This window comes from Tamandua tetradactyla, chromosome 1 (genome assembly GCF_023851605.1).
Source record: "Tamandua tetradactyla isolate mTamTet1 chromosome 1, mTamTet1.pri, whole genome shotgun sequence".
In the NCBI taxonomy this organism is placed as follows: Eukaryota; Metazoa; Chordata; class Mammalia; order Pilosa; family Myrmecophagidae; genus Tamandua; species Tamandua tetradactyla.
The window spans coordinates 964,020-987,573 of NC_135327.1; the positions used below are offsets into that span (position 1 = coordinate 964,020).

General features: G+C 37.6%; 2 protein-coding genes across 9 annotated transcripts in view; both read left to right on the plus strand.

Annotated features, from left to right (window-relative positions):
• Nucleotides 1–16: 16 nt before the first annotated feature.
• Nucleotides 17–23,554, plus strand: part of LOC143688505 (uncharacterized) — a 61,399-nt gene continuing 37,861 nt past the window's right edge. The window contains exons 1-4 of one of the 8 annotated variants that reach the window (XR_013178111.1): nt 17–1,311; nt 2,047–2,105; nt 14,788–14,994; nt 16,001–16,124. Coding sequence is in view for 6 of the 8 variants with exons in the window: in XM_077166553.1 (XP_077022668.1) it covers nt 1,068–1,290; nt 2,047–2,105; nt 16,001–16,165 (447 nt within the window). In the remaining 2 variants the exon portion in view is untranslated. Of the gene's footprint in view, nt 1,312–2,046; nt 2,106–14,787; nt 14,995–16,000; nt 18,173–23,554 lie in introns of those variants that run through there. The other 7 variants (XM_077166572.1, XM_077166529.1, XR_013178110.1 and 4 more) reach the window with 7 other exon arrangements.
• Nucleotides 9,290–10,377, plus strand: LOC143683034 (coiled-coil domain-containing protein 122-like). Its single transcript, XM_077159360.1, has one exon. It carries the CDS (start codon nt 9,413–9,415, stop codon nt 9,869–9,871), a length of 459 nt encoding a protein of 152 aa, XP_077015475.1. The 5' UTR covers nt 9,290–9,412; the 3' UTR covers nt 9,872–10,377.

The following is a 23,554-nucleotide window of genomic DNA, read 5'->3' on the forward strand; positions in this document are numbered from 1 at the left end:
CCAAAGGCCAGTTAAATCATATGTAAATGTTGGCTTCCGTCATATTTGGACGACACTTTGTTCTTTTCATTTAGTATTTCATTTAATCTTTACTAATGCCCTATTGATAGGTATAACCATATTTTCAGAAAGGAAAACAGTTTTAAAGGCTATATAATCAAGGTTACAAGGGGCTGGGGAGCTAGGCTGCAAATACAGATATGCTTCCCAAATTCAGGCTATTCCTAATAGCCTCCGTGCCTAAAACCCAGCATTTCAGTATTAACGGCACTTAGTAGAGTGGCTTGTCCCCACATCTCCAAGACTGTGTGCTGAAGTGATGTGGACACAGTGTCCCTCTGCCATGTGGATTTATACTGTGAATTCTGGCTTCTTTCCAAAGACCTTGGGCCAGACTGAGGCTCTTGGCCGGCCCTTCCTGCTCTGTCAAGTCTGTGTCTGTTTTCAGTAGGCACAGCCTGATGTTCTAGTGCAGTACTTGTCTGATTGATAGGTAAGGGGGCCACATGTGTAATTTCAAATTTTCTGCTAGTGACATTAAAAAGGTAAAAAGAAATGGGTGTAATTAATTTTAAGAACCCCATTGTGTTTAACCCAAAACATGCAAAATATAATTTCAACACGTTACAGCCTAGTCTCATTTCGAGAGCTTTGATCACATGTGCTAGTGGCCACAGAAGTGGAAAATACAGTGATTCTGTACCTATATCAGGAGTTTTCTACTGGAGAGGGAAATGATTTTGCTCTCCAGTGTCCGTTTTGGAATGTCTGGAGAAATTTTGGAATATCTGAGAAATTGTGGAATGTCTGAGAAATTCCAGAAAACTGGGGAGGGAAGTGTTTTGGGCATCTGTTGGGAAGAGACCAGTAGTACGTGTGGGCGATCTTCCACAGTGCATAATTCAGCCCCCCGCACCACTGAATTATTCAGCACAAAATTCAGCACTGCTGATTTTGAGAAACCCTACTCTAGATGAAGGTTTTACTACCATGAATTTTTCCCCAGGTCTAGGTCTCAGCCTCTCTGGAACAAAGCTGCACTTGTGGGGCACAAAGGACAGAGCCCCATGAAAGGAGTGCTGTGTGGAAGAACAGCCTTTCTGGCCAGAAACTATTCCTCAGAGCTGCAGAGCAGGGGCAGAAGAACCAAGAAAGGAGTAGGTCCTGAGTTGCACCACCAGAAGCAGTTTTCTGCTCCCCCTGTCCTGAGTGGGTCAGATGGGGATGTTGCCACACCCAGAAGCCACCACAGCCCATGTGACAGTGGACATTGTGGACCAGATGCAGAAGGTAGTGACCTACGTTGAAAGGGTGAGTGACTACACAGGAGCCGTCACATCGCTGGAGGGCTTATGAGAGTGTGATCTGAAGGGAGGACAGACCCAGCCAGAGCTTAGGAAATCCTGCCTCCACCCCTCCTTCAAAGGCCTTCCATTTTCTTCATTCTTCCCTCACTCTTTCTAGATTCGCAGGTGTTATAACACCATGTCAGTCCCATGTTGCATTTGGAGTTGTCTAAGGTTCCCTCTATCCTGAACATATAGAATTTAAAAATGATAGTACAGGTATGGGGTTTTATTTCTGACTCTTAAAAGCTTAATAAAATATTGGGCCTCAAATAAGTGGCTTTTCCAGGATCACCTAGGACAGTGCTAGGAGTAGAGCACAGAGGTGTTCAGTTTGTCTCATTAAGTCACCAGAAGAGTCTTATCAGAACTGCCTCTTGTGGAACAGCAGGATTAAGACATTTTCTCTTATTAAACATCCCTTTTTTTCAGAATTTCCTGATTTGAGATATATATAATATTAATGAAATATTAATCCTCTTTTACTATTTTGTGAATTGATTAGAGGGAACATAAATTGTTCATAAGTCAGTAGGAAAAAAGTTTAATTCACCTAGTAAAAATCTGGGTTTAAGCCTAGGTGATCCTCTAAGAGATGTACAAATTCAGGTGGTAAAAGGTGTTGTGGTAAGATTTTTAGGCAGGCAGATAAGGAGCTCACCAGATCTCTCATGACTCCATTCCTCTTTTTCTACCTCAGCTTATCCATTGCAGTTCTCTACATTCTTCCAAGAGGGGCAGAAAATAGACACGTCTCAGGTGAGTTGTTTCTTAACACATTGTTTATGGTGGGCTTTATAGATATTTAGGGATCCGCACATTAAAATGGAAAAGTAGAATTAAAGATAGATAAGAATCATTTAGGGGGCATATAGACAAGCAGAACAGCAGGGAGAGTCAGCATGCAGGAAAATTCAGGTCCTCTGGTGTTATAGATTTCCAAAGTGGAGGTGAGAGTTTATTTCTGACCTTTCTGAAAGCCGCAGAAGAAATTCAGGCAGATAATATTTATTTAAAGACTTGAAATGATAGAGAAAATAAACCAAACTTCATAGAAACAAAACACACTGAAATCTGGAAAAACTTCCTGATGTTTTTTATGCAGGTGACAGGGCAGATGTTTTCAGTAAGAAAGTTGAGAAAACCATCCTTGGACAACTGAATTGCATTGGTGCCTCTGTTGTCAATTGACCAGATGGGTCTAATCTAAATTTTGCATTGTATCAGGTCCCAGTTACCAGTGTCTTGGCTGGTACTTACTGTCATTATTACTGTTGTGTTATAGTAAGACTTGAAATATGGTAGTGTAAGGCCTCCAAGTTCTACTTCTTCAAGAATGTATTGACTCTTTTAGGTCTGTTGCATTTTTCTCAGAACTTTATCATTTCCCACAGGAAACATTGCTTGGAAGTTTTTCACTGTAGAGGTGAATGAAATGTTGGATGTCTTTCATTAATTTTATTCCCAAATATTTAATCTATTTTGACACTATTATAAATGATATTTCTTCAATTTCATTTTCCAGTTTGTTTTTAGTTCATTAAATTACAATGGATTTTCAAATATTGATCTTTTATCTAGCCATTTTAATATATTCACCTATTACTTTTAGTAGCTTATTTGTAGATTCTTTTGTATTTTAGATGTGCACCATCATGTCTTTTCACATAAAAACAATTTTCCATCTCCCTTCCTTATCTATTTTATCTTTAATTTTTTTTTTAGTTTATTGCTAAGACTTCCAGTACATGTTGACAGGAAGTAGTAATAACAGACATCCTTGTCTTATACTTCACTTGAAGGGGAAAGTACTCAATATTTCACCATTAAATCTTATTTTCCTTCTCTGTATTTTTTGTACATATTCTTTATTAGAATAAAGAGGTTTCCTTTCTGTTTTAAGTTTCCCAAGTATTTTTATCACATATGGGTATTAAATTTTGTCAACTGCTTTTTCTATTTCTAGTGAGACTATCATATCATTTTATTCTTTCATTCTCTTAGGGATAAATTATATTGAATGTTTTTTTAAATGTTTAATGCAGGCTTGCATTCTTGAGATAAATCCCATATGATTATGATGCAGTATTCTTTACCTGTATGTCTGGTTTCAGTTTGTTAATATGTGAATTAGTACTTTGAGTCTAAATTAATAGGGAGATATTGCTCTGTGTGAGATTCTGACATCAATGTACTGCTCTTATAAAATGAGCTTGGAAATAGTTCATTCTTTCCTGTTCTGTGGAAGAATTTGTGTTAGATTGCAGTTATGTCCTTCTTAAATGTTCATATGTTATGGAAACATATACCACTGAAGCCTGATTTTCTTTGTGATTACTTCTAATTATGTATTCAGTTCTCTAATGTACTTTTATTTTTTTTGGATGGGCAGGCACTGGGAATCAAACTCAGGTCTCTGGCATGGCAGGCAAAAATTCTGTCTCTGAGCCACCATCACACCACCCTCTGATGGATGTTCTTTTAAAGTCTGAACAATCCTATTTCTTCTGGTATCTTTTTGTATATGATACTATTATTGAGGTAATTCACATGTCACATACATACAGTTCACATATTTAATGTATACAGTTCCAGTATTTAGTAAATTCACCAATTTGTGTAATCTTTGCCATAATCAATCTTAGAATATTTTTGTCACTGAAAATGAAAAAAAATCGCTTGAAATGTTTGATTAGAAATCACTCTTCTCTCTTGAGGGGCCCCCCATTCCAGGCCTAAACAACCACTAATTTAATTCTGTGCATGGATTTGCCTATTCTGACCATTTCATATAAATGGAATCATATAATATATAGTCTTTGTATCTGGCTTCTTTCACTTGCTGTCATGCTTTCACAGTTCACCCATATTGTAACATGTGTCAGTACTTCATACATTTTATAGCCAAATAATATTCCATTACATGAATATACTACATTTAATAGTTCTAATTTTTCCACATCCTTTTTACGACTTGATATATTTTGCTTTTTTAAAAAAATTGTAGTCATCCTAGTGAGTATGTAGTGATACCACCTTTGGTTTTGATTTTCATTTCCCTTGTGATTAATGATATTGAGCATCTTTTCATGTACTTATTATCCATTTGAGTATCTTCTTTAAGGAAATATCTATTTAAGTCCTTTGCCCATATTTTAACTGGGTCATTGGCTTTTTTTGTTGAGTTATAAGAGTTCTTTATGTGTTCTCGATACTAGAACCTTATCAAATATATGATTTGCAAATACTACCTCCCATTTTGTTGGCTGTCTTCACTCTTTTGATTGTATACTCTCATACTTACACATTTGTTTAGTTTTGTTTATGTCCAGTTCATATTTCTTTTGTTGCTTATACTTTTGATGTTATTTCTATGTAATCATTGCCAAATCTAAGGTTGTGAAGATTAGTATCCAATTTCTTCCAATAATTTTATTCTTTTTCTTCCAATGTTTAGACTTTGATACATTTTGAGTTATTTTTCTATAAGAGAAGTTGTGGACTTATCCTACAATCATGTGTAAATGATAGGATTCCCATGAACCACCTTATTATTAACACCTTACATTGGTGTGGGATATTGGTTACAATTGATGATAGCACATTGTAGTAATTGAAGTGTAAACTGTAGTCCACTGTTTAATTTAGGGTTCATTGTGTGGTGTAGTTCCATGGATTTTTAAAATGTTTATTCCTTTACCATATATACCATCTAACATTTCCCTTTGAATCACATTCAGGTATATATTTCAGTGCTGTTAATTGTATTCAGAATATTTTGCTACCATCACCACCATCCATTACCAAAACATTTCCATCATTCCAGTTCATTTTTTTTTATTTTATTTTTATTTTTTTATTTTTATTAACGGAAAGAAAAAAAGAAAAAAAAAAAAGAAATTAACACAACATTTAGAAATCATACCGTTCTACATATGCACTCAGTAATTCTTAACATCATCACATAGATGCATGATCATCGTTTCTTAGTACATTTGCATCGGTTTAGAGGAACTAGCAACACAACAGAAAAAGATATAAAATGTTAATATAGAGAAAAGAAATAAAAGTAGTAATAATAGTAAAAAACAACAACAAAAAAACCCCTATAGGTCAGATGCAGCTTCATTCAGTGTTTTAACATGATTACTTTACAATTAGGTATTATTGTGCTATCCATTTTTGAGTTTTTGTATCTAGTCCTGTTGCACAGTCTGTATCCCTTCAGCTCCAATTACCCATTATCTTACCCTGTTTCTAACTCCTGCTGGACTCTGTTACCAATGACATATTTCAAGTTTATTCTCGAATGTCCGTTCACATCAGTGGGACCATACAGTATTTGTCCTTTAGTTTTTGGCTGGACTCACTCAGCATAATATTCTCTAGGTCCATCCATGTTATTACATGCTTCATAAGTTTATCTTGTCTTAAAGCTGCATAATATTCCATCGTATGTATATACCACAGTTTATTTAGCCATTCTTCTGTTGATGGACATTTTGGCTGTTTCCATCTCTTTGCAATTGTAAATAACGCTGCTATAAACATTGGTGTGCAAATGTCCGTTTGTGTCTTTGCCCTTAAGTCCTTTGAGTAGATACCTAGCAATGGTATTGCTGGGTCGTATGGCAATTCTATATTCAGCTTTTTGAGGAACCGCCAAACTGCCTTCCACAGTGGTTGCACCATTTGACATTCCCACCAGCAGTGGATAAGTGTGCCTCTTTCTCCCCATCCTCTCCAGCACTTTTCTGTTTTGTTGATAATGGCCATTCTGGTGGGTGTGAGATGATATCTCATTGTGGTTTTGATTTGCATTTCTCTAATGGCCAGGGACATTGAGCATTTCTTCATGTGCCTCTTGGCCATCCGTATTTCCTCTTCTGGTAGGTGTCTGTTCAAGTCTTTTTCCCATTTTGCAATTGGGTTGGCTGTTCATTTTAAGCCTTAACTTCTCATTCCCTATTGTATTAGTTTGCAAGCTAACACAATGTGGTGTACCAGAAATGGAATGGCTTTTTAAAAAGGGAATTTATTAAGCTGCAAATTAACAGTACTAAGTCTGTGAAAATGTCCAAATTAAGGCAAGGGTATAAAAATGTCTAAACTAAGACATCCAGGGATAGATTACCATGGATCAAAAAGGCCAGTGATGTTTGGTGTTTCACCACTGACAGCTGCTAGCTTTATCTCCAGGCTTCTTCAGTGGCTCCCTCAGGGTCCTTTTCCTTCTCCATCTCCAGAAGTCTCTGGCTGTGTGGGCTCTGTTGGTTCTGTTGGCTCTCAAGCTTTTTCCAAAATGGTCCCTTCTTAAAGGGCTCCAGTAAGTAACCCCAGCTTGAATGGGTGGAGAAATATCTCCATGGAAACCATCTAATCAGAAGTTACCACATGCAACTGGGTGGGTCACATCTCCGTGGAAACAATCAAAAGATCCCACCTAGCAATAGTAAATGAGGATTAAAGAGCATGGCTTTTCTGGGGTATACAACAGATTCAAACTGTCACACCACTCCTCACCCCTTCCTTTAGTAATATACATTCTAGATTCTGATGCTATATGTTTGTTTATTTTGATTGTTTCAAATCAGTGAAATTATGAGATATTTGCCCTTTCCATGTTTGGATTATTTCACTCAACATGATGTCTTCAAGGTTCACCCATGTTGTTGCATGTATCCGGACTTCTTTACTTTTTTATGGCTGAATAATACTTAATTGTATGTATTAATTAATTTTTTATTTATTAATTCATAAATGAATGAACACTTAGGTTGCTTCTATCCTTCACAATTTTGAGAAATGCTCTTATAAACATCATCGTGCAAATACCTGTTCAAGACCCTGCTTTCAAGCCCTTTAGGTATAGACTTAGTAATTGGATTGCTGTGTCATATGGTAATTCTGTGCTTTGCTTTCTGAAGCACTGACAAATTGTCTTGCTAAAAACTCATAGATTGCAACCAGCAATAAATGAGTGCCCTAGTTCTTATTTTCGTTTTTTTTTAAGACTTTTATTATGAAATAAACAGACCGAAAAGCAATAAATTTCAAAGTACATTTTCACAGGTAGTTATAGGACAAATTTCAAAGTATGTTATGGATCACAGTTCAGCAACTTCAGCTATTTCCTTCTAGCTGCTCTAAGACCCTGGAGACTTAAAAGAAGTATCAATATAATGATTCAGTAGTTACACTCATTTGTAAAATCCTATCTTCTCTGTTACAACTCCTCCTCCTCCTTTGATCCTTCTAAATTTTAGAGGTATTTAGGCAGTAACCATTTTAACTTCTTTATGTTGAAAAGAGTTGTCAACATAATAGGGTAGAGGGATGTAACTGGTTGATGTTTTTGGAGAGACTGGTACCTCTGCACTTCAGTGTTTATCTAGCCTAGGAACCATCAGGAGGTTTTAGGTTTCAGAAAAGAAATTGAGAGTCTGACACTTTTATTGAGTCTCAGATAGAGCCCTGGGTATTCTCTTAGAGTTTATAGGAATATAATATTGTTGTTTGGGGCTTGGCTACCATGGTAATTAGCAATATCTAGCTGAAGCTTGCATAATAGTAACCTCCAGAAGAGCCTCTGAACTCTATTTAAAATCTCTTAGCCACTAAAATCTTATTTTTTTTACATTTCTTTCCCCCTTTTGGTCAGGTAGGCATTGTCAATGCATGGTGCCTGAGCAAGGCTCATCCCTGTCAGTCAGGTCCCACGGTGCCAGGTAAACTTAAATCCCTGGACCTCATATCCCATGTGGGGGGGGAGGATAAAGATTTTACTTGAAGAGTTGAGTTTATAGAGAGAGGCCACATCTGAGCAACAAAAGAGTTTCTCTGGAAGTAACTCTTAGGCATTATTATAGGTAGGCTTAGCTCCTCCATTACAGAAATAAGTTTCTTTAGAGCAAGGCTCAAGATCAAGTTGCTAATGTTTGAGAAAGTACGAGGTAGAAAAGTTTAATTGTTCCATATTTTTTATCCATTCCCTCCAGAAACTTTGCCAATACTTTTTAAGTATCTGGCCAACATACTGTGGAAGGTATCTGGATATTACATTAGGTTATATAGAATTGCAAGACCTTGTTCCTAATTCTAGACTCTATGTGTTGAGGTTTTTTAACTGAACTGACCAGACAGATTGAGTTACAGTGTATGCTAATTTCAAGATTTGGACAAATAATCCTCTCTTCCTTTGGTCTCTGTTTCATTTTACTAGCTGCTGGAATGCAATATACCAGAAACTGAGTGGCTTTTCAAAAGGGAAATTTACTAATTTGCTCATTTCTAGGTCTAAGGCATAGAAAATGTCCCAGTTAAAACAAATCTATAGAAATGTCCAATCAGAGGCATCCAGGGAAAGATCCCTTGGTTCAAGAAGGCAGATTAATTTCAGGGTTTCTCTCTCAAGTGGAAGGGCACATGGTGAGCACGGTGTCATTTGCTAGCTTCCTGTCCTAGCTTCCTGTTTCATGAAGCTTCCTGGGAGGTATTTTCCTTCTACATTTCCAAAGGTTACTGCCTGGTGAACTCTGCTTCTTGTGGCCATGTCATTCTGCTCTGCTCTCTCTGAATCTCTAGCTTCCTCCAAAATGTTTCCTCTTTTATAGGATTCCCATAAACTAATCAAGACCCACAAAAATGGGTAGAGATGTGTCATCACCTAATGCAGCTTAATCGCCACTCTTGATTGAGTCACATCTCCAGGGAGATTGTCTAATTAGAGTTTCAAAAATATAATACTGAATAGGGATTAGAAGGAACAGTGCCTTTACAAAATGAGAGCAGGATTAAAACATGTCTTTTCTACATGGAGCTACACCCGAGAATCGCGTTTTAGGGAGAGAAAAAGTAAGAATGAACTTCAAGAGCTTGAAAAACAAATAGCATCTGTCTCTGACGAAAATAAAGAAACAGAAAAGCAAATTTATCATCAAGATGCTGCCATAGAGAATACCCAACGCCAATGTGAAAGCCTTGAAACTCAAATCAAAGCCTTACATACAGAAAATGTAAAGCTTAAATTTGACATTGGAACAACCCAAGAAGATTTTGAGGAACAAATGATAAGACATAATGCATATTATGCAAAAATAAAAGCATATAAAGATAGTTTTGGAGAAGTAGAGAGCAAATGGTCATTTATGTCTGAACTCCGGGAAAAACAAGATCTTGTTAAAAAACTAAAGATGATGAAAGAGGAACTTATGCAAGATCTCCAAAATCCAGAAGGAAACCGAATAGAACAAGTACAGGAAGACATTACGAAGCTAAATGATAAAATTTTAACTGTAAAAGAATCTATCACTGAAAAAGCTTGTTTTCTTGAGGAAGAAAAAAAGTTACATGAAAAATTAAGAAAAGAAATAGAGGTACAACATAAGAGATATGATGCAATTCTTAAGCGTTTGCGTTGTCAGGTGAGCAAGCTTCAGTCAAATAGAAGACAGTGGCAATGGAACATTGAACGACTTGAAAAAACTGCAGCTGAACTAAGAAAATGCATTGAAATGAAAGAATAACATTGTCATAGGGCAAAGGGGAGCACAGACTCTGCCAACTCAATTATGGGACAGAATGTTGAGAAATTCCTTTGGATTCTTAGCAACCAGGGTCCACTATCAGAATCCTGTCTGGATGAGGGATATATTTGCTCTTTTTCAAAATCAGAATCTGTTTATTAAAATTCTTCTGAACCCTACTACTAATAGCAGTAGATAGACAATCAGAATGCTTACTGGAGAATAGTGAAAGGCGACATGCATGTTTTGAGTATGCACAATATTTTGTACTCAGGAGTGCCTATTTATAACTTTGTCACATTCACCACCATATGGAGTAAAACTTTTAGAAGAAAAGGATAAATTGATTTTTCTGTGATTTAAATTGTCAATATATTAAAAATTTCATCTATTTCAAACTTTTTATTTGAACTTATTTTTTTAGAACCACCATCACTTGAGCCCCTGAATATTGAAATTTACAAAAATGCTGTTCTTTGTTCCGTGCTTCAGATATTTAACTCACTTCTCTTTTAATCAGAAGGTATCAATAAAATTTTATTGATTATTTGAAAAACATGTCTTTTCTAGGCTGCATGTATTCTTTCAAATCAGCACAGTCTCATACAGAATACAGACAGTATCATCCTTTATCTTGTATTTTGATTACCTTGGCATCAACCTGATTAACTTCATTTTCCTGATCAGTTTTTTGGCTTCTTTAACAGTTGTTGTAGGTATCAATGCTGATTTTCAGAGTTGTAGAACTCCAACTCTGAGTCTTGGGTGTCACACAGGTACCAGAGTTCAAAGGAAATACCAGGTCATGCACATATAATGCAGCATCTCAGAATTTAGATAGAACACTTAAAGCTCAGGAATAAATGTGACTGCTGTAAGAACTTACAATCTAGGCCCCAATTTTCTTAAAAGTATTTTGTCAAAGAGGCCATATACTGTTTGTCCTTTAGTTTCAGACATATTTTGCTCACCATAATGTCCTCATGGTTCACCTTGTTGCATGCCTCATGATTTCATTCCTTTCTGTAGTCACACAACAGTCCACTGTAGGTATATACCACAGTTCACCCTTCTACATTCAGTAAATGTACTGATAACATCTCTCTGTCTCCACTCAACTTTCCACCTCCTGCCCATTGTCCTGTTTTATTAGGATTGCTGTGAAAGCCTTCTCACTGGTCCTCTGCTTCCACTCTTGCTTCTTTCTAATCCGTTCTCCACCCAGCTACCTGAAGATATCTTTTACAGGGTGACTGTGTGATTGTGAGAGCCTTGAGTCCGATGCTCCTTTTATCCAGAGTATGGACAGATGAGTAAAATAATATGTTTTAAAGAAATGAATAATGGGGCGGGAAGGGGTAAAATAAATTGGGTAGATGGAAATACTAGTTGTCAGTGAGAGGGAAAGGTTAGGGTATGGGATGTACAAGTTTTTCTTTTTATATCTTTTTCTGGAGTGATGCAAATGTTCTGAAAAATGATCATGGTGTTAAATACACACTATGTGATACTATTGGGAGCCATTGATTGTACACCATGTATGGAATATATGTGCATGAAGATTCGTCAATAAAATATTTAAATAAAAACAAACCACAGTGTGATATCATCTGACACCCACTAGAATGGCCATTAGTAAAAAAGCAGAAAACTGCTGCAACCAGCATGGCTCAGTGTGGGGACTGAAGGGAGATGATAGGCAATTAAGAAAGAAAGATGAGAGACAAAGATACAGTTAAAGCTGGGGGCAGGTGGAACTCTGAGCTCTGATGGAGACTGAAAGACCCCAAGAGGTTCATCACTGTTATTTTATAGGGCTGCAAGGTAAAGAAAGTAACAAAAGTGTAACTAAAGAATGGGAAAGGAGGAAGCAGGACTGAACCATCTGCTTTCCTGTGCTGGGATGAGTCAAAAGTTACACATGTTTCTCAAGGCCTTCTTCAGCCCCACACTCAAGCATCTTTGCAATGCTTTAGTCTTTCCAGGACATCAAGTGCCTATTTCCACAGAGACAGCATTGCTCTATCTCTGCAGTGAACATGTGGTCTCTGCCTCATCCATGCCCAACAGTTTACAACCATTTTCAATGCCTTCATATCTTTCTCTCTTCCACTTCTGCAATTCCCATTATATGTATGTTGGTTTCCAAGAGGTCTTTAAGACTCTGTTCATTGCTTCTCACATTGATTATTCTCAGTTTGCCTTTATACAAGTTTCCTTATTTTTCCTGATTTCTGCTCATATTCGCTGTTGTGTCCCTTTAGGGAATATTTCATTTTGGTTATTATATTTTTCCTTTCTATAGTTTCAGGTTTCTTTCTTTTCTTTTTACTTTTTCTTTTCAAATAATCTCAAAATTAGAGGACAGCTACAGAAACAGTACAAACACCTTACAGAGAAGTCCAGCAAACCCCTTCCGCACCGCAGACACCCAGACAGATCCACAAATGTTAGCATTTTATCACCTGTGCCACATCAGTCTCTGTCACCTATCATCTATCCATCCATCCATCCATCCATCCATCCATCCATCCATCCATCCATCCATCCATCTATCTATCTATCTATCTATGTTTCTGAACATCTAAGTGCAGGTTGCAAACATGCTACTACTTGGACACATAAGACCTCCATGTACATTTCCTTTGAACAAGGATATTCACTTATGTGATCACTTTAAGCTCAGTTGTGAAGTTCAAGAAATTCAACATTGATATGAAGCTTATAGTATACACTCAAATTTTCTCTGATGTCCCAATAATATCCTTTTGAGCCTTTTCTCCTCTATACTTAGATCCCATCCAATATCATGTATGGCATTTAATTGTCATTATCTCTTTGATTCCTCCTTTCTCTTTCTTTTTTTAAATTGTGAAACATGTACAGCATGAATCTCCCCATCCTTCCCAAGCTTAGCAGTCAGTGGGAGTAATACATTCACAGTGTTGCAGGACCCTCATCACCATCCAGTTATAAAACTGTCCTGTACCCAAGCAGACACCCTACACTCACTCTGCATTCACTCCTCAATCTTGGTAATGTGCACTCTGTTTCTTGTCTCCGCATTTTGCATATTCTCTGATATTTTCTTTGTGGCTACCTAGTGACTTAAATTTAACATCCTAAATCTGTAAAAGTCTTGTGTTTGTATTTACTTTATTATTTTCTTTACCGGAAATCTTCAATTAATCATGTGTGGCTTCACTCAATTTTCTAGTGTCCTTTTCTTACAATGTACAGACCTCCCTTTAGTAATTCTTGTAGAGTTGGTCTAGTAGTAATAAAATCTTCACCTTTTCCATATCTAGGGATGTCGTAACCCCTCATTTGTCTGTGTATATGTGTGTGTGCTGTATGGTGGGGGTCCCATTTCATTCTTTTTCCATGTGAGTATCCCACTGCTGCAGCATCATTTCTTTAAATTTTTCTTGGTTGCTTTTGCTTGTTTGTTTGGGGAAGTGCATGGTCCAGAAAATGAACCCGGGTCTCCCGCAAGGAAAGTGAGAATTCTGCCACTGAACTACCCTCACGTATCCAATAATTCCTTGTGTTTGAAAGATAATTTTGTCAGTTATAGATTTCTTTGTTGGAAATTTTTTTGGTTATGATTTTTGAAATATGTCCTCCCACTGCCCTCTTGCATCCATGCCTTCTGATAAAATATCAGCTCGTAATCTTCTTGAGGCTCCCCTGTATGTGGCATGTTGCTTCTGTCTTTTGGCTTTCTGAATTCTCTCTTTATATTTGTAAGTCAACATTTTCATTGTAATGTTGTGCAGTTTCGGTTTATTTATGTTTATCCTGGTTGAAGTTCATTGAGCATCTTGGATGTATATATTCATTAAATCTCAGAAGTTTTCAACCATTACTTCTCTTTAAAGTCTTCATCTGGAATACCCAGGTCTGATCTCCTCATTGATGGTTTCCAATCTTCTCCTTTGACTTGACCATAACTTCTTGTTTCTTTGTATTTTAAAAAATCTTTTGTTGTAACTTGGACATTTTGGTTTATTTTAAGCTGTTATTGCTGGGATTTAGACCCTGAACATATATTCCTTACGTTTGTATCTAGCTAGTTTTATGTCAGAAGTTTCATTGAATGCCAGGAGCTAAGAAAGAAAGGAAAAATAAAAATCCCCCTCCTAATCTTTGCAGATTGATCTGTTTGGGTGCTCTCCATTAGAGTTTATCCATACAGAGTGTTTAGAGAATAACTCCAAGCCAAAGCATAGGGACCTCCTAGGTCCTTTCTGCATGGGTGTCTGGTCTGGGGCATGCATATTTGACCCTAGGAATTCTCCTTTTACAGGATAGCAGTGTCCTCTGTTCTATAGGAAACAGATTCTTCAGTCCCAGGCACTGCTCTGTATGTCCAAGCCAGCAGTATCTTTCCCTAAGAGGCAACATCTGACTGCCTCCCAGAATGTTCTGTAGGAGCTTTCTGTGCCACTCTCTGTGCATAGGATAGGTCCCGTGACAGAAATCCCTCAGGCCGCCAACAGACAGATGAGGCCAGACATACGTGCTGCCTGTATGAGCACAAGGGTTACTCCGTTCCTTCTGAAACGAGGAGCAGGGATCCACACTGGGGAGTGCAGGTCTCTTGCATGATGGGCCAGTAAGGAAGGGAAAGGGACCAGCCAGGGCACCACAAGTAGTCTTTCTTGATTTGGCAGAAATGCTATTACTGCAGTCCTTTAACTTTTTTTTGGAGTTTTGAGACCCACATTTCTGCAAGTTCTTACTAGTTGTTCAAAGCTTCTTTGGGGAGTCAGCCCTGAAACCTTTTCACTCTGCCATTTGGATCAAGTGAGAGCCCAGTGAGCTGGTTCTTTTTCAGAATCTCCTTATTGAACCTCTTATTTAGTGACACATTGTCTTCATACTTTCCTTTATTTCTCATTTTTGTTTACTAGATTCTAAAACAAATGGCAGACAATTAATGGGCTCAACAATAATAATATATTGACTTGTGATTTCACAAGTTAGAATGCTTGCTTCTTCCAAGGATTGGTCTCAGTTGGAGCTAATGAACTCTGCAAGTGAAGCACTATAGCAGCCATAGATAATACATAAAGGAGTGAACGTGTCTGTGTTCCAGTACAATTTTACTTACAAAACAGGTGACAGGCCAGATTTTTCCTTTATATTGTAGTTTGCTAACCCCTGTTCTCTGTCCTTATTAATTATTTTAGTCTACATTTTACATGAATTAGAGAGTTGTATTAAAATCACAAAGAACTGTGGATTTGTCTACTTTATTTATGTCAACTTCTGTTTATATATTTGGGAAAGTTACATGCAAATTTAACTTTGCTTTATCTTGTTGAAGGGAACATTTTATCATTATAAACTGTTCCTCTTTATTTTTCATAATTCTTTCTTACTTTAAAACCTACTGTTTTGATAATAATGTAACCCACATCAACTTTCTTTTCATTAGTGTTCACATGGTATATCATTTTATGTCCTTTTTTTTTCAGTCTACAGATAACTTTCTATATGAAATATTTTATTTGTTGTGATTTTAATGTAACCAGACAGCCCTTCTTTGAATTGGATTGTATGGTCCAAGGATTGGCACATTTTTTCTGTAAAGAGTCAGATAGTAAATATTTTCAGCTTGAAGAGTCATACAGTCTCTGATGGGACAGTTCAGCTCTGCTCTTTTGTAAATGATTGGGCATCACCCTGTTCCAATAAAACTTTATTTGTATTAAAATAGTGGCAAGCTGGAATTAGCCCATGGGCCCATACAGAGGTTCCTGACCCCTGACCTAGAGTATGCCAGAGGAAATCTGTTGGGATGTGGAATGAAGATTGTAGGAAGTTTGTTTATATTTTATATGAGCTAGAAAAATAAGAGTTAAAAAACATAGCTTTTCTAATATATTTATTGACAATACATGTACATAACTCATAAATACATCCAAGTGAATTATATGGTAAAAGCATTTTTTGTAATTGAGTTCCTACAGAGTGTAAGATAAAATTAAGTCCAGAATAGGCATCCCTTACAATCATTTTCTTTATGCTGTTTAGAGTAAATAGTATAAGAATAGATTTCTTGTATATTTTCTATAAAACCTAAGTATGACCTTCAGATTGAACAGAGCTGTCTTGTTACAGAAAGTGTCATTCAAGAACATCACTGTGGAGTTAACCCAGGAGGAGTGGCAGCTCCTGGGACCTGCCCAGAGGACCCTGTACAGAGATGTGATGCTAGAGAACTACAGCCACCTTGTCTTAGTGGGTGAGCATGTTTGCATGACTTACCTGTATACCTCTCTATAGAAGATATTTCCTTTAAATTTTGCCTTTACACCTGTATACTTTATTTAGAGTTTATGTTAAATATTTAGTTAAATATTTAGTCTTTTCTTTCAGGAGTCTAAAGTAACTGAACATTCTTAGGACTGGAGTGTTTGAAAGCAATGGGAAGTTTACATGAGACCTTCACGTTGCTGCCTTGGAAGCTTTGTCTTCTTCCACTTTTGGAAACCAAAAGGCTCATTTAGCTGACCTAAGTTCTCAGTTGTTCCCATTTCAAACCAGAGGTGGTTTTGAAGTTGAAACAAAGAAAAGGGCCGTGGTTGTTAGAGGAACAATTCTCAAACTAGAGTTACCCAGGTAGGTTACTGAGCAGTGCCAGACAGAATCCTGCAGATGGAAGGAGACTTCAGAAAGTTAACTCTGAAGTGAACACCTTTATTTTCCAGAATTATTTTTAGAAGGCCAAAAGATACAAAAAGCACCAAAAGAATAGGCTTGGCTATGTTAAAATTAAGAACTTTGTTCATATAAGATATCATTAAATAGGTGAAAAGAAAAGCCACAGAGTGGCAGAATGGGTTCAAGTAACCTAGAAAGGATAAGCATCCTAAAATTATAAAGAACTTCTGTAAGTGAATGTGTGAAAAAGGTAGGCAACCCAATTAAAAATGAGCAAAAGAGTATGAACTGGAACTTTCAGTGAAATCTGAATGGCCTTGAATACATGTTCAGTCTCATTAATTTTGAGGTAAATGTGAAATAAAACAGGGAGCTACCCAAGAGATGAGATTAACGAATCCCTCAATACCAAGTGCTGGTGAGAGGTAGAATATGGGAGACCCTCATGCAGTGATGGTGGAAATATAAACTGGTAGAGCCACTTGAAGTCAGGATGACATTAGCAGGTTAAAATGAAGTTATGCATAGGTTATTAGGAGGTAGAAATAGGGTAGAGATTGGGTAATTGGGGCTGAAGGGATACAGATTGTGCAACAGGATTGGTGTTAAAATTCAGAATGGATAGCACAATGCTACCTGATTGTAGCACAATAATATAAGTACACTGAATGAAGCTGAATGTGAGAATGATAGAGGGAGAAGGGCTGGGGTCACATATGAAAGCAGGAGAAAATGTAGATGATAAAGTCTGAGATGGTATAATTTAGGAATGCCTAGAGTGTACAATAATAGTGACTAAATGTAAAAATTAAAAAAATGTTTTTGCATGAGGAAGAACAAAGGAATGTCAGTATTGAGGGTGTTGAAAATAGATAGTCATTCATATTTTAGAACTTCAACTTCTGTGTGAGACTAAAAGGAGAAATGTTTATTTGGCGCAAAGTTTATATTTTGACTAGTGTACTTCCTAATTTGACTTGTATGGTCAGTTTAATTGAACACCATAAGTACAAGGAACCTTGAATAGGGCATGAGATTTTGTTGGTTTGTCCAGGTTAGTGTGATGCCCCGATAAATCCCAGAGTGATATGAACAGTGAATAAAGAAGTATTCACAAAGACCCCTTGGAATGGATGAAATGGTGAGAAAGGGGGAAAATTCAACTTCCCCATTTGAAAAATTCCTGATATTCTCACAAGCAGTGGGGACAACCAAATCAATAGGCCAAGACTTTGATCTTAGGGTTTGCCCCAAAGAAACTTATCCCTGAAAGAATAGGCTAAGCCTAGTTAAAATAGGTCTAAGGGTCACCCCCAGCGAAACCCTTTTGTTGCTCAGATGTGGCCTCTCTCTAAGTCAACATGGCAATAGAACTCACTGCCCTCCCCCCACTACTTGGTATGTGAGTCCCAGGGATATAAACCTTCCTGGCAACATGAGACAGAAATCCTGGGATGGGCTGGGACTTGGCATCAAAGAATTTAGGAAACCTTTGTGACTAAAAGGGGGAATAGAGAAATGAGACAAAATAAAGTGTCACTGGCTGAGAGATTTCAAACAGAGTCAAGAGGTTATCCTGGAGGTTATTCTTACACATTATATAGATAGCCCCTTTTTAGTTTATGATGATTAGAGGAAAGGTACTTAAACTGTAGATCTGTGTTCCAGTAGCCATGTTTCTTGAAGATAATTGTATAATGATATAGCTTTTGCAATGTGACTGTGTGATTGTGAAAACCTTGTGTCTGATGCTCCTTTTATCTAGGGTATGGACAGATGAGTAAAAAATATGGATGAAAAATAAACAAATAATAGGGGGAACAAAGGTTAAAGTAAATTCAGTAAATTGAAATACTAATGGTCAGAGAGAGAAGTAAGGGGTGTGGCATTTGTGAGTTTTTTCTTTTTACTTCTTTCGCTGGAGTGATGCAAATTTTCAAAAAAATGATCATGGTAATGAATACACAACCATATGATGATACTGTGAGCCATTGATTGTACACCATGTATGGAATGTTTGTATGTCAAGAATGTATGTTTTTTGTGTACATGTAAAAACAGGAAAATAAAAACAAAAAAATCTTACCAAAATTGACACAGAAGAATTAAAATATCTGAATGCCCTAAACAATAATTTTTAAAAGTTATGCATACCATATAGTCAATCAATGCTTTTCCTAACTGTATAATCTGGAAAAAGTCATGATTATACCCTCTAGGATGCATAAAATAATACTTAGGGCATTATTTTTTATAATTGCCAAACATTGGTTTATTAACAGTAGATGGGAGAAACAGTGATATTCTTTATGGAATATTAGGCAGCTACAGAAAAACTTGTTAAATGTTTAGAAACATACTAAGCAAAAGAAACCAAAAGAATATGCCTATATGGTTACATTTATGTAAAGGTCAGAAACAGGCACAATTCAACTGCATTTTTAGAAATTCATATGTTAGTCATGAAATATAAGGAAAAGCAAAGATCAAATGACATGAATATTAAGGAGTGGTGAAATTTCAGCATAAAGAAGTTGTGATCAGGCAAAAACAGTAAATACAAGTTTTTACAGAGCCAATCATGTTCTATTTCTTGACTTAGTTTATAATACTATATTAAAAATTATTTAGCACTTGTAATGCCATATTCCATAAAAGAGTTTTATGCAGATGTGTATTATGTTTCACACCTAATAAAGACATAAGAGATGGACCAAAAGTGACAGATGATATTTGAAACACATATAACCGAAATAGGCAGGCATTTAGAATGCATAAATAGTTCAAACTTTCCTTAATTTTCCTATGATAAGGACTTCATGATAACCCATTTAAAGTTGCACTCCTCACATCCAGTACTTCATGTCTTCCCTCCTCCACTTTATTTTTCTCCAAACCCATTCTCACCATCTAATGTAACATAAATTGCTGATATATCTATATACATATATCATATATATCATATATGATATAAATATATCATAAATAAATAAATATATATATATATATTTACCCCCCAATGGGCAGGTACCAGGAAGCGAACCCGAGTCTCTGGCATGGCAGGTGAGAACTCTGCCACTGAGCTGCCATTGCCACCCTGCTTATATGTATATTATTGTGTCTCTATGTCCTCTCATATAAGGCCTTTGAGGATAAGTATTTCTCTCTATTTTCATTAATGTTTCATCCCCATTGTACTTGAAAATATGCTCATCATACATTCAGAAATCAGCAAATAGTTTTTGAAGTTGAACATCATACAAGTTATTTCATAAAGTAAATAACTAAAATGGAAAATGGGCAAAAAACAGATCAGACATTTTTCAAAGGTAAAGTTCAAGTACCTACCATGCATATTCATTACCTTATTAGTGATCTGGCAGGTGTAATTTCGTATCATGAATTGTGAATTTATATACCCAACAAGTTGTCAAAGAGTAAGAAGGCTGACTCTACCCAGAGAGTGATAGTTTGGTGTAATGTCATAACAGGAATTTCACAAGGCAAACCGCAGTATAAATTGGCACAGTACCCTGGAGAAGGAGGTGGGCATTACACTTAAAGTGAATATATTCATTCTGTATCCAGCAGTTCCACTCCCTAGCTTACATACTCTAGAAAAATCCTACTGTATATGTTCACCAGGAAAAAGGATGTCCAGCTCAACAATATTTGTAAGAAAAAAACTATAAATGATCTGAAATACTCCTACAGGGTGGGTTAAAAATCAGTCATATTTCCATATAGTATTATTGAATTCGCCTTTTGAAAAACCATTCCGTTTCTGGTGTATTGCATTCCTGCAGCTGGCAAACCAGAACCGATGTTGGTACCAGAGAGTGGGGTGCTGCTGCTGCAGTTTGCAAACACCAAAGATGTTGGAATGGCTTTTGAAATGGATGAGGGAAGGATGTGGACTAATTGTGAGAACCTTGACAGAGGAGGCCTCGAATGCTTTGAAGAAACTGTTGGTAGAAATGTGGCCTCTGAAGATACCTCTGATGAGGCCGTAGACAGAATAGAGGCATGTGCGATTGCAAACTCGAAGAAAGGCAATCCTTGTTTCCCTACCGCATTTAGTCGGGTGGAATGGACGAGTGGCTTTGTCTGGAAGGTAGACTTCAAATGCCATGAACTTGGATATTTCACATGAGAGATCTCCCCATGAAATGTCGAAAGTGCAGCCTGGTTTCTCCTGACATTATCGTCCGATGTGACCGGGGAGAGATAAGCTGAGGCCTGAACTCTTGGGTAGCAAGAAACCAGAAGTTGATGTTCTGGGAAAGTATGGGCTTCCCGGAAGGGAGACGCCAGAGAATAGTGCACCCTGTGAGGACGGAAGCAGTCAGTGTTTTCGGAGAAAGCCAGGATCGGACCTGGAGTTCTCCAGGGAGGGTTTGTGGAAATGCCGTCTGTCTGATGGGCATGATCCAAGGCTACTGCCTTGAAAGCCAACGAGAGGGCTGTGGGACCGGTAGAAAGAGAGTCACTGCCAGTGTGGACCGTGGGGTTCAGAGAAGGGACAGCATGGAAGAAAACTGACTTGAGAGGCAAGAGCTTGGAGGCTGAGTTCTGAAGTCAAGAAGCCTCAGGCCAGGAGAGCGGACCCACCCAAGCCCGTGGAGAAGGGTGAGTTTGCCCCAAAGGCCGAGGATGGGCCTTCCTCCTGGTGGCAGTGGAAGCGTCATTCCGCCTCCAGGCCTTGCAGAGAGTGGAGCACATTCCCTGGGGTTTGGGGAGAGCCTGGCTGCCACCACATGGTGGGGTGAGCATGTGCCGCAGAGATGGCACAGAGCCTGGGTGCCGCCCCCGTGCTGGGAGAGGGTGGTGCCAAGAAAAAGGTGTTCTCCCCAGTGTCCCAGAAGGTTCCCTTTGTCGAGAGGCAGACCTGTGCAGAGGCCTTTGTTCCGGGTGGGCCTGCTGCTTTCAGGAGCCCCGAGGACCAATGACTGTCAGACTGGAACATCCGATGGACTCTGTCCTGCAGATTTTCGAATCTGCTTGGGTCCTGTGTCCCCTGTGTTCCCTCCACCCTATCGGACAGCACATGTGTATCCCAGGACTGTTCCTCCTTCGTCTGTTGGCAGCAAATGACTTGTCTTGGGTTCTTAGAGGTCCCAAGGCAGAGGGTAATTTTGCCGTTCAGAGACCGTGCCATAACGAACTTTGGAAGGACTTTGTTCATTTCTCACTTTGTATGTCATGTCTGTTGTTAGTGAAGTGCTCTGAGGTTCCCTGAGACTGTTCTGGAATGAATGTGTTATGCACAGGGGAGAAACAGGTCCTTTTTAGGGTCCAAACGGTGGAATGTGCTGATTTGAAGGGACGCATGTCCCCTAGACAAGCTGTGTTCTAATTTCAATCCCATTTCCAAAAGGCAGAATAATCCCCATCCTATACTGTATGTTTCAGACCGGAGTCAGATCCTCTCCCTGCAGGTGTGATTTAATCAAGCGTTTTTGCTTAGCTCGATTAGGTGGCGACATGACTCCAGTCATTTCAGTGGACTTAAAACAGTTAAAAGAGACAAAGAAGGATACTGTCTACTAATAAAAAGAACAATTAAACAAGAAAACATAACAATCATAAATATTTACGCACTGAATCAGAATGCTCCAAAATACGTGAGGAATACACTACAAATACTGAAAAGGGAAATAGACACATCTACCATAATATTTGGAGACTTCAATTCCCCACTCTCATCAATGGACAGAACATCTAGACAGAGGATCAATAAAGAAACAGAGAATTTGAATATTACAATAAATGAGCTAGACTTAACAGACATTTATAGGACATTACACCCCACAACAGCAGGATACACCTTTTTCTCAAGTGCTCATGGATCATTCTCAAAGATAGACCATATTCTGGGTCGCAAAGCAAGTCTCAACAAATTTAAAAAGATTGAAATCATACACAACACTTTCTCAGATCATAAAGGAATAAAGTGGAAATCAATAATAGGCAGAGTGCCAGAAAATTCACAAATACGTGGAGGCTCAACAACACACTCTTAAACAACCAGTGGGTCAAGGAAGAAATTACAAGAGAAATTAGTAAATATCTCGAGGCAAATGAAAATGAAAACACAACATATCAAAACCTATGGGACGCAGCAAAAGCAGTGCTAAGAGGGAAATTTATTGCCCTAAATGCCTATATCAAAAAAGAAGAAAGAGCAAAAATTCGGGAATTAACTGTCCACTTGGAAGAACTGGAGAAAGAACAGCAAACTAACCCCAAAGCAAGCAAAAGGAAAGAAATAACAAAGATTAGAGCAGAAATAAATGAAATTGAGAACATGAAAACAATAGAGAATATCAGTAAGACCAGAAGTTGGTTCTATGAGAAAATCAACAAGATTGATGGGCCCTTAGCAACATTGACAAAAAGAAGAAGAGAGAGGATGCAAATAAATAGGATCAGAAATGGAAGAGGAGACATAACCACTGACCTCACAGAAATAAAGGAGGTAATAACAGAATACTATGAACAACTCTATGCTAATAAATACAACAATGTAGATGAAATGGACAAGTTCCTAGAAAGGCATGAACAACCAACTTTGACTCAAGAAGAAATAGATGACCTCACAAACAAATCAAGAGTAAAGAAATTGAATCAGTCATTCAAAAGCTTCCCAAAAAGAAAAGTCCAGGACCAGATGGCTTCACATGTGAATTCTACCAAACATTTCAGAAAGAATTAGTGCCAACCCTGCTCAAACTCTTCAAAAAAATTGAAGTGGAGGGAAAGCTACCTAATTCATTCTATGAAGCCAACATCACCCTCATACCAAAACCAGGCAAAGATATTACAAAAAAAGAAAACTACAGACCAATCTCTCTAATGAATATAGATGCAAAAATCCTCAACAAAATTCTAGCAAATCGAATCCAGCAACACATTAAAAGAATTATACATCATGACCAAGTAGGATTCATCCCAGGTATGCAAGGATGGTTCAACATAAGAAAATCAATTAATGTAATACACCATATCAAC

Coding starts and splice junctions, on each gene's coding strand:
- LOC143683034 (XM_077159360.1), top strand. CDS start 9,413: ATGATAAGACATAATGCATATTATGCAAAAATAAAAGCATATAAAGAT.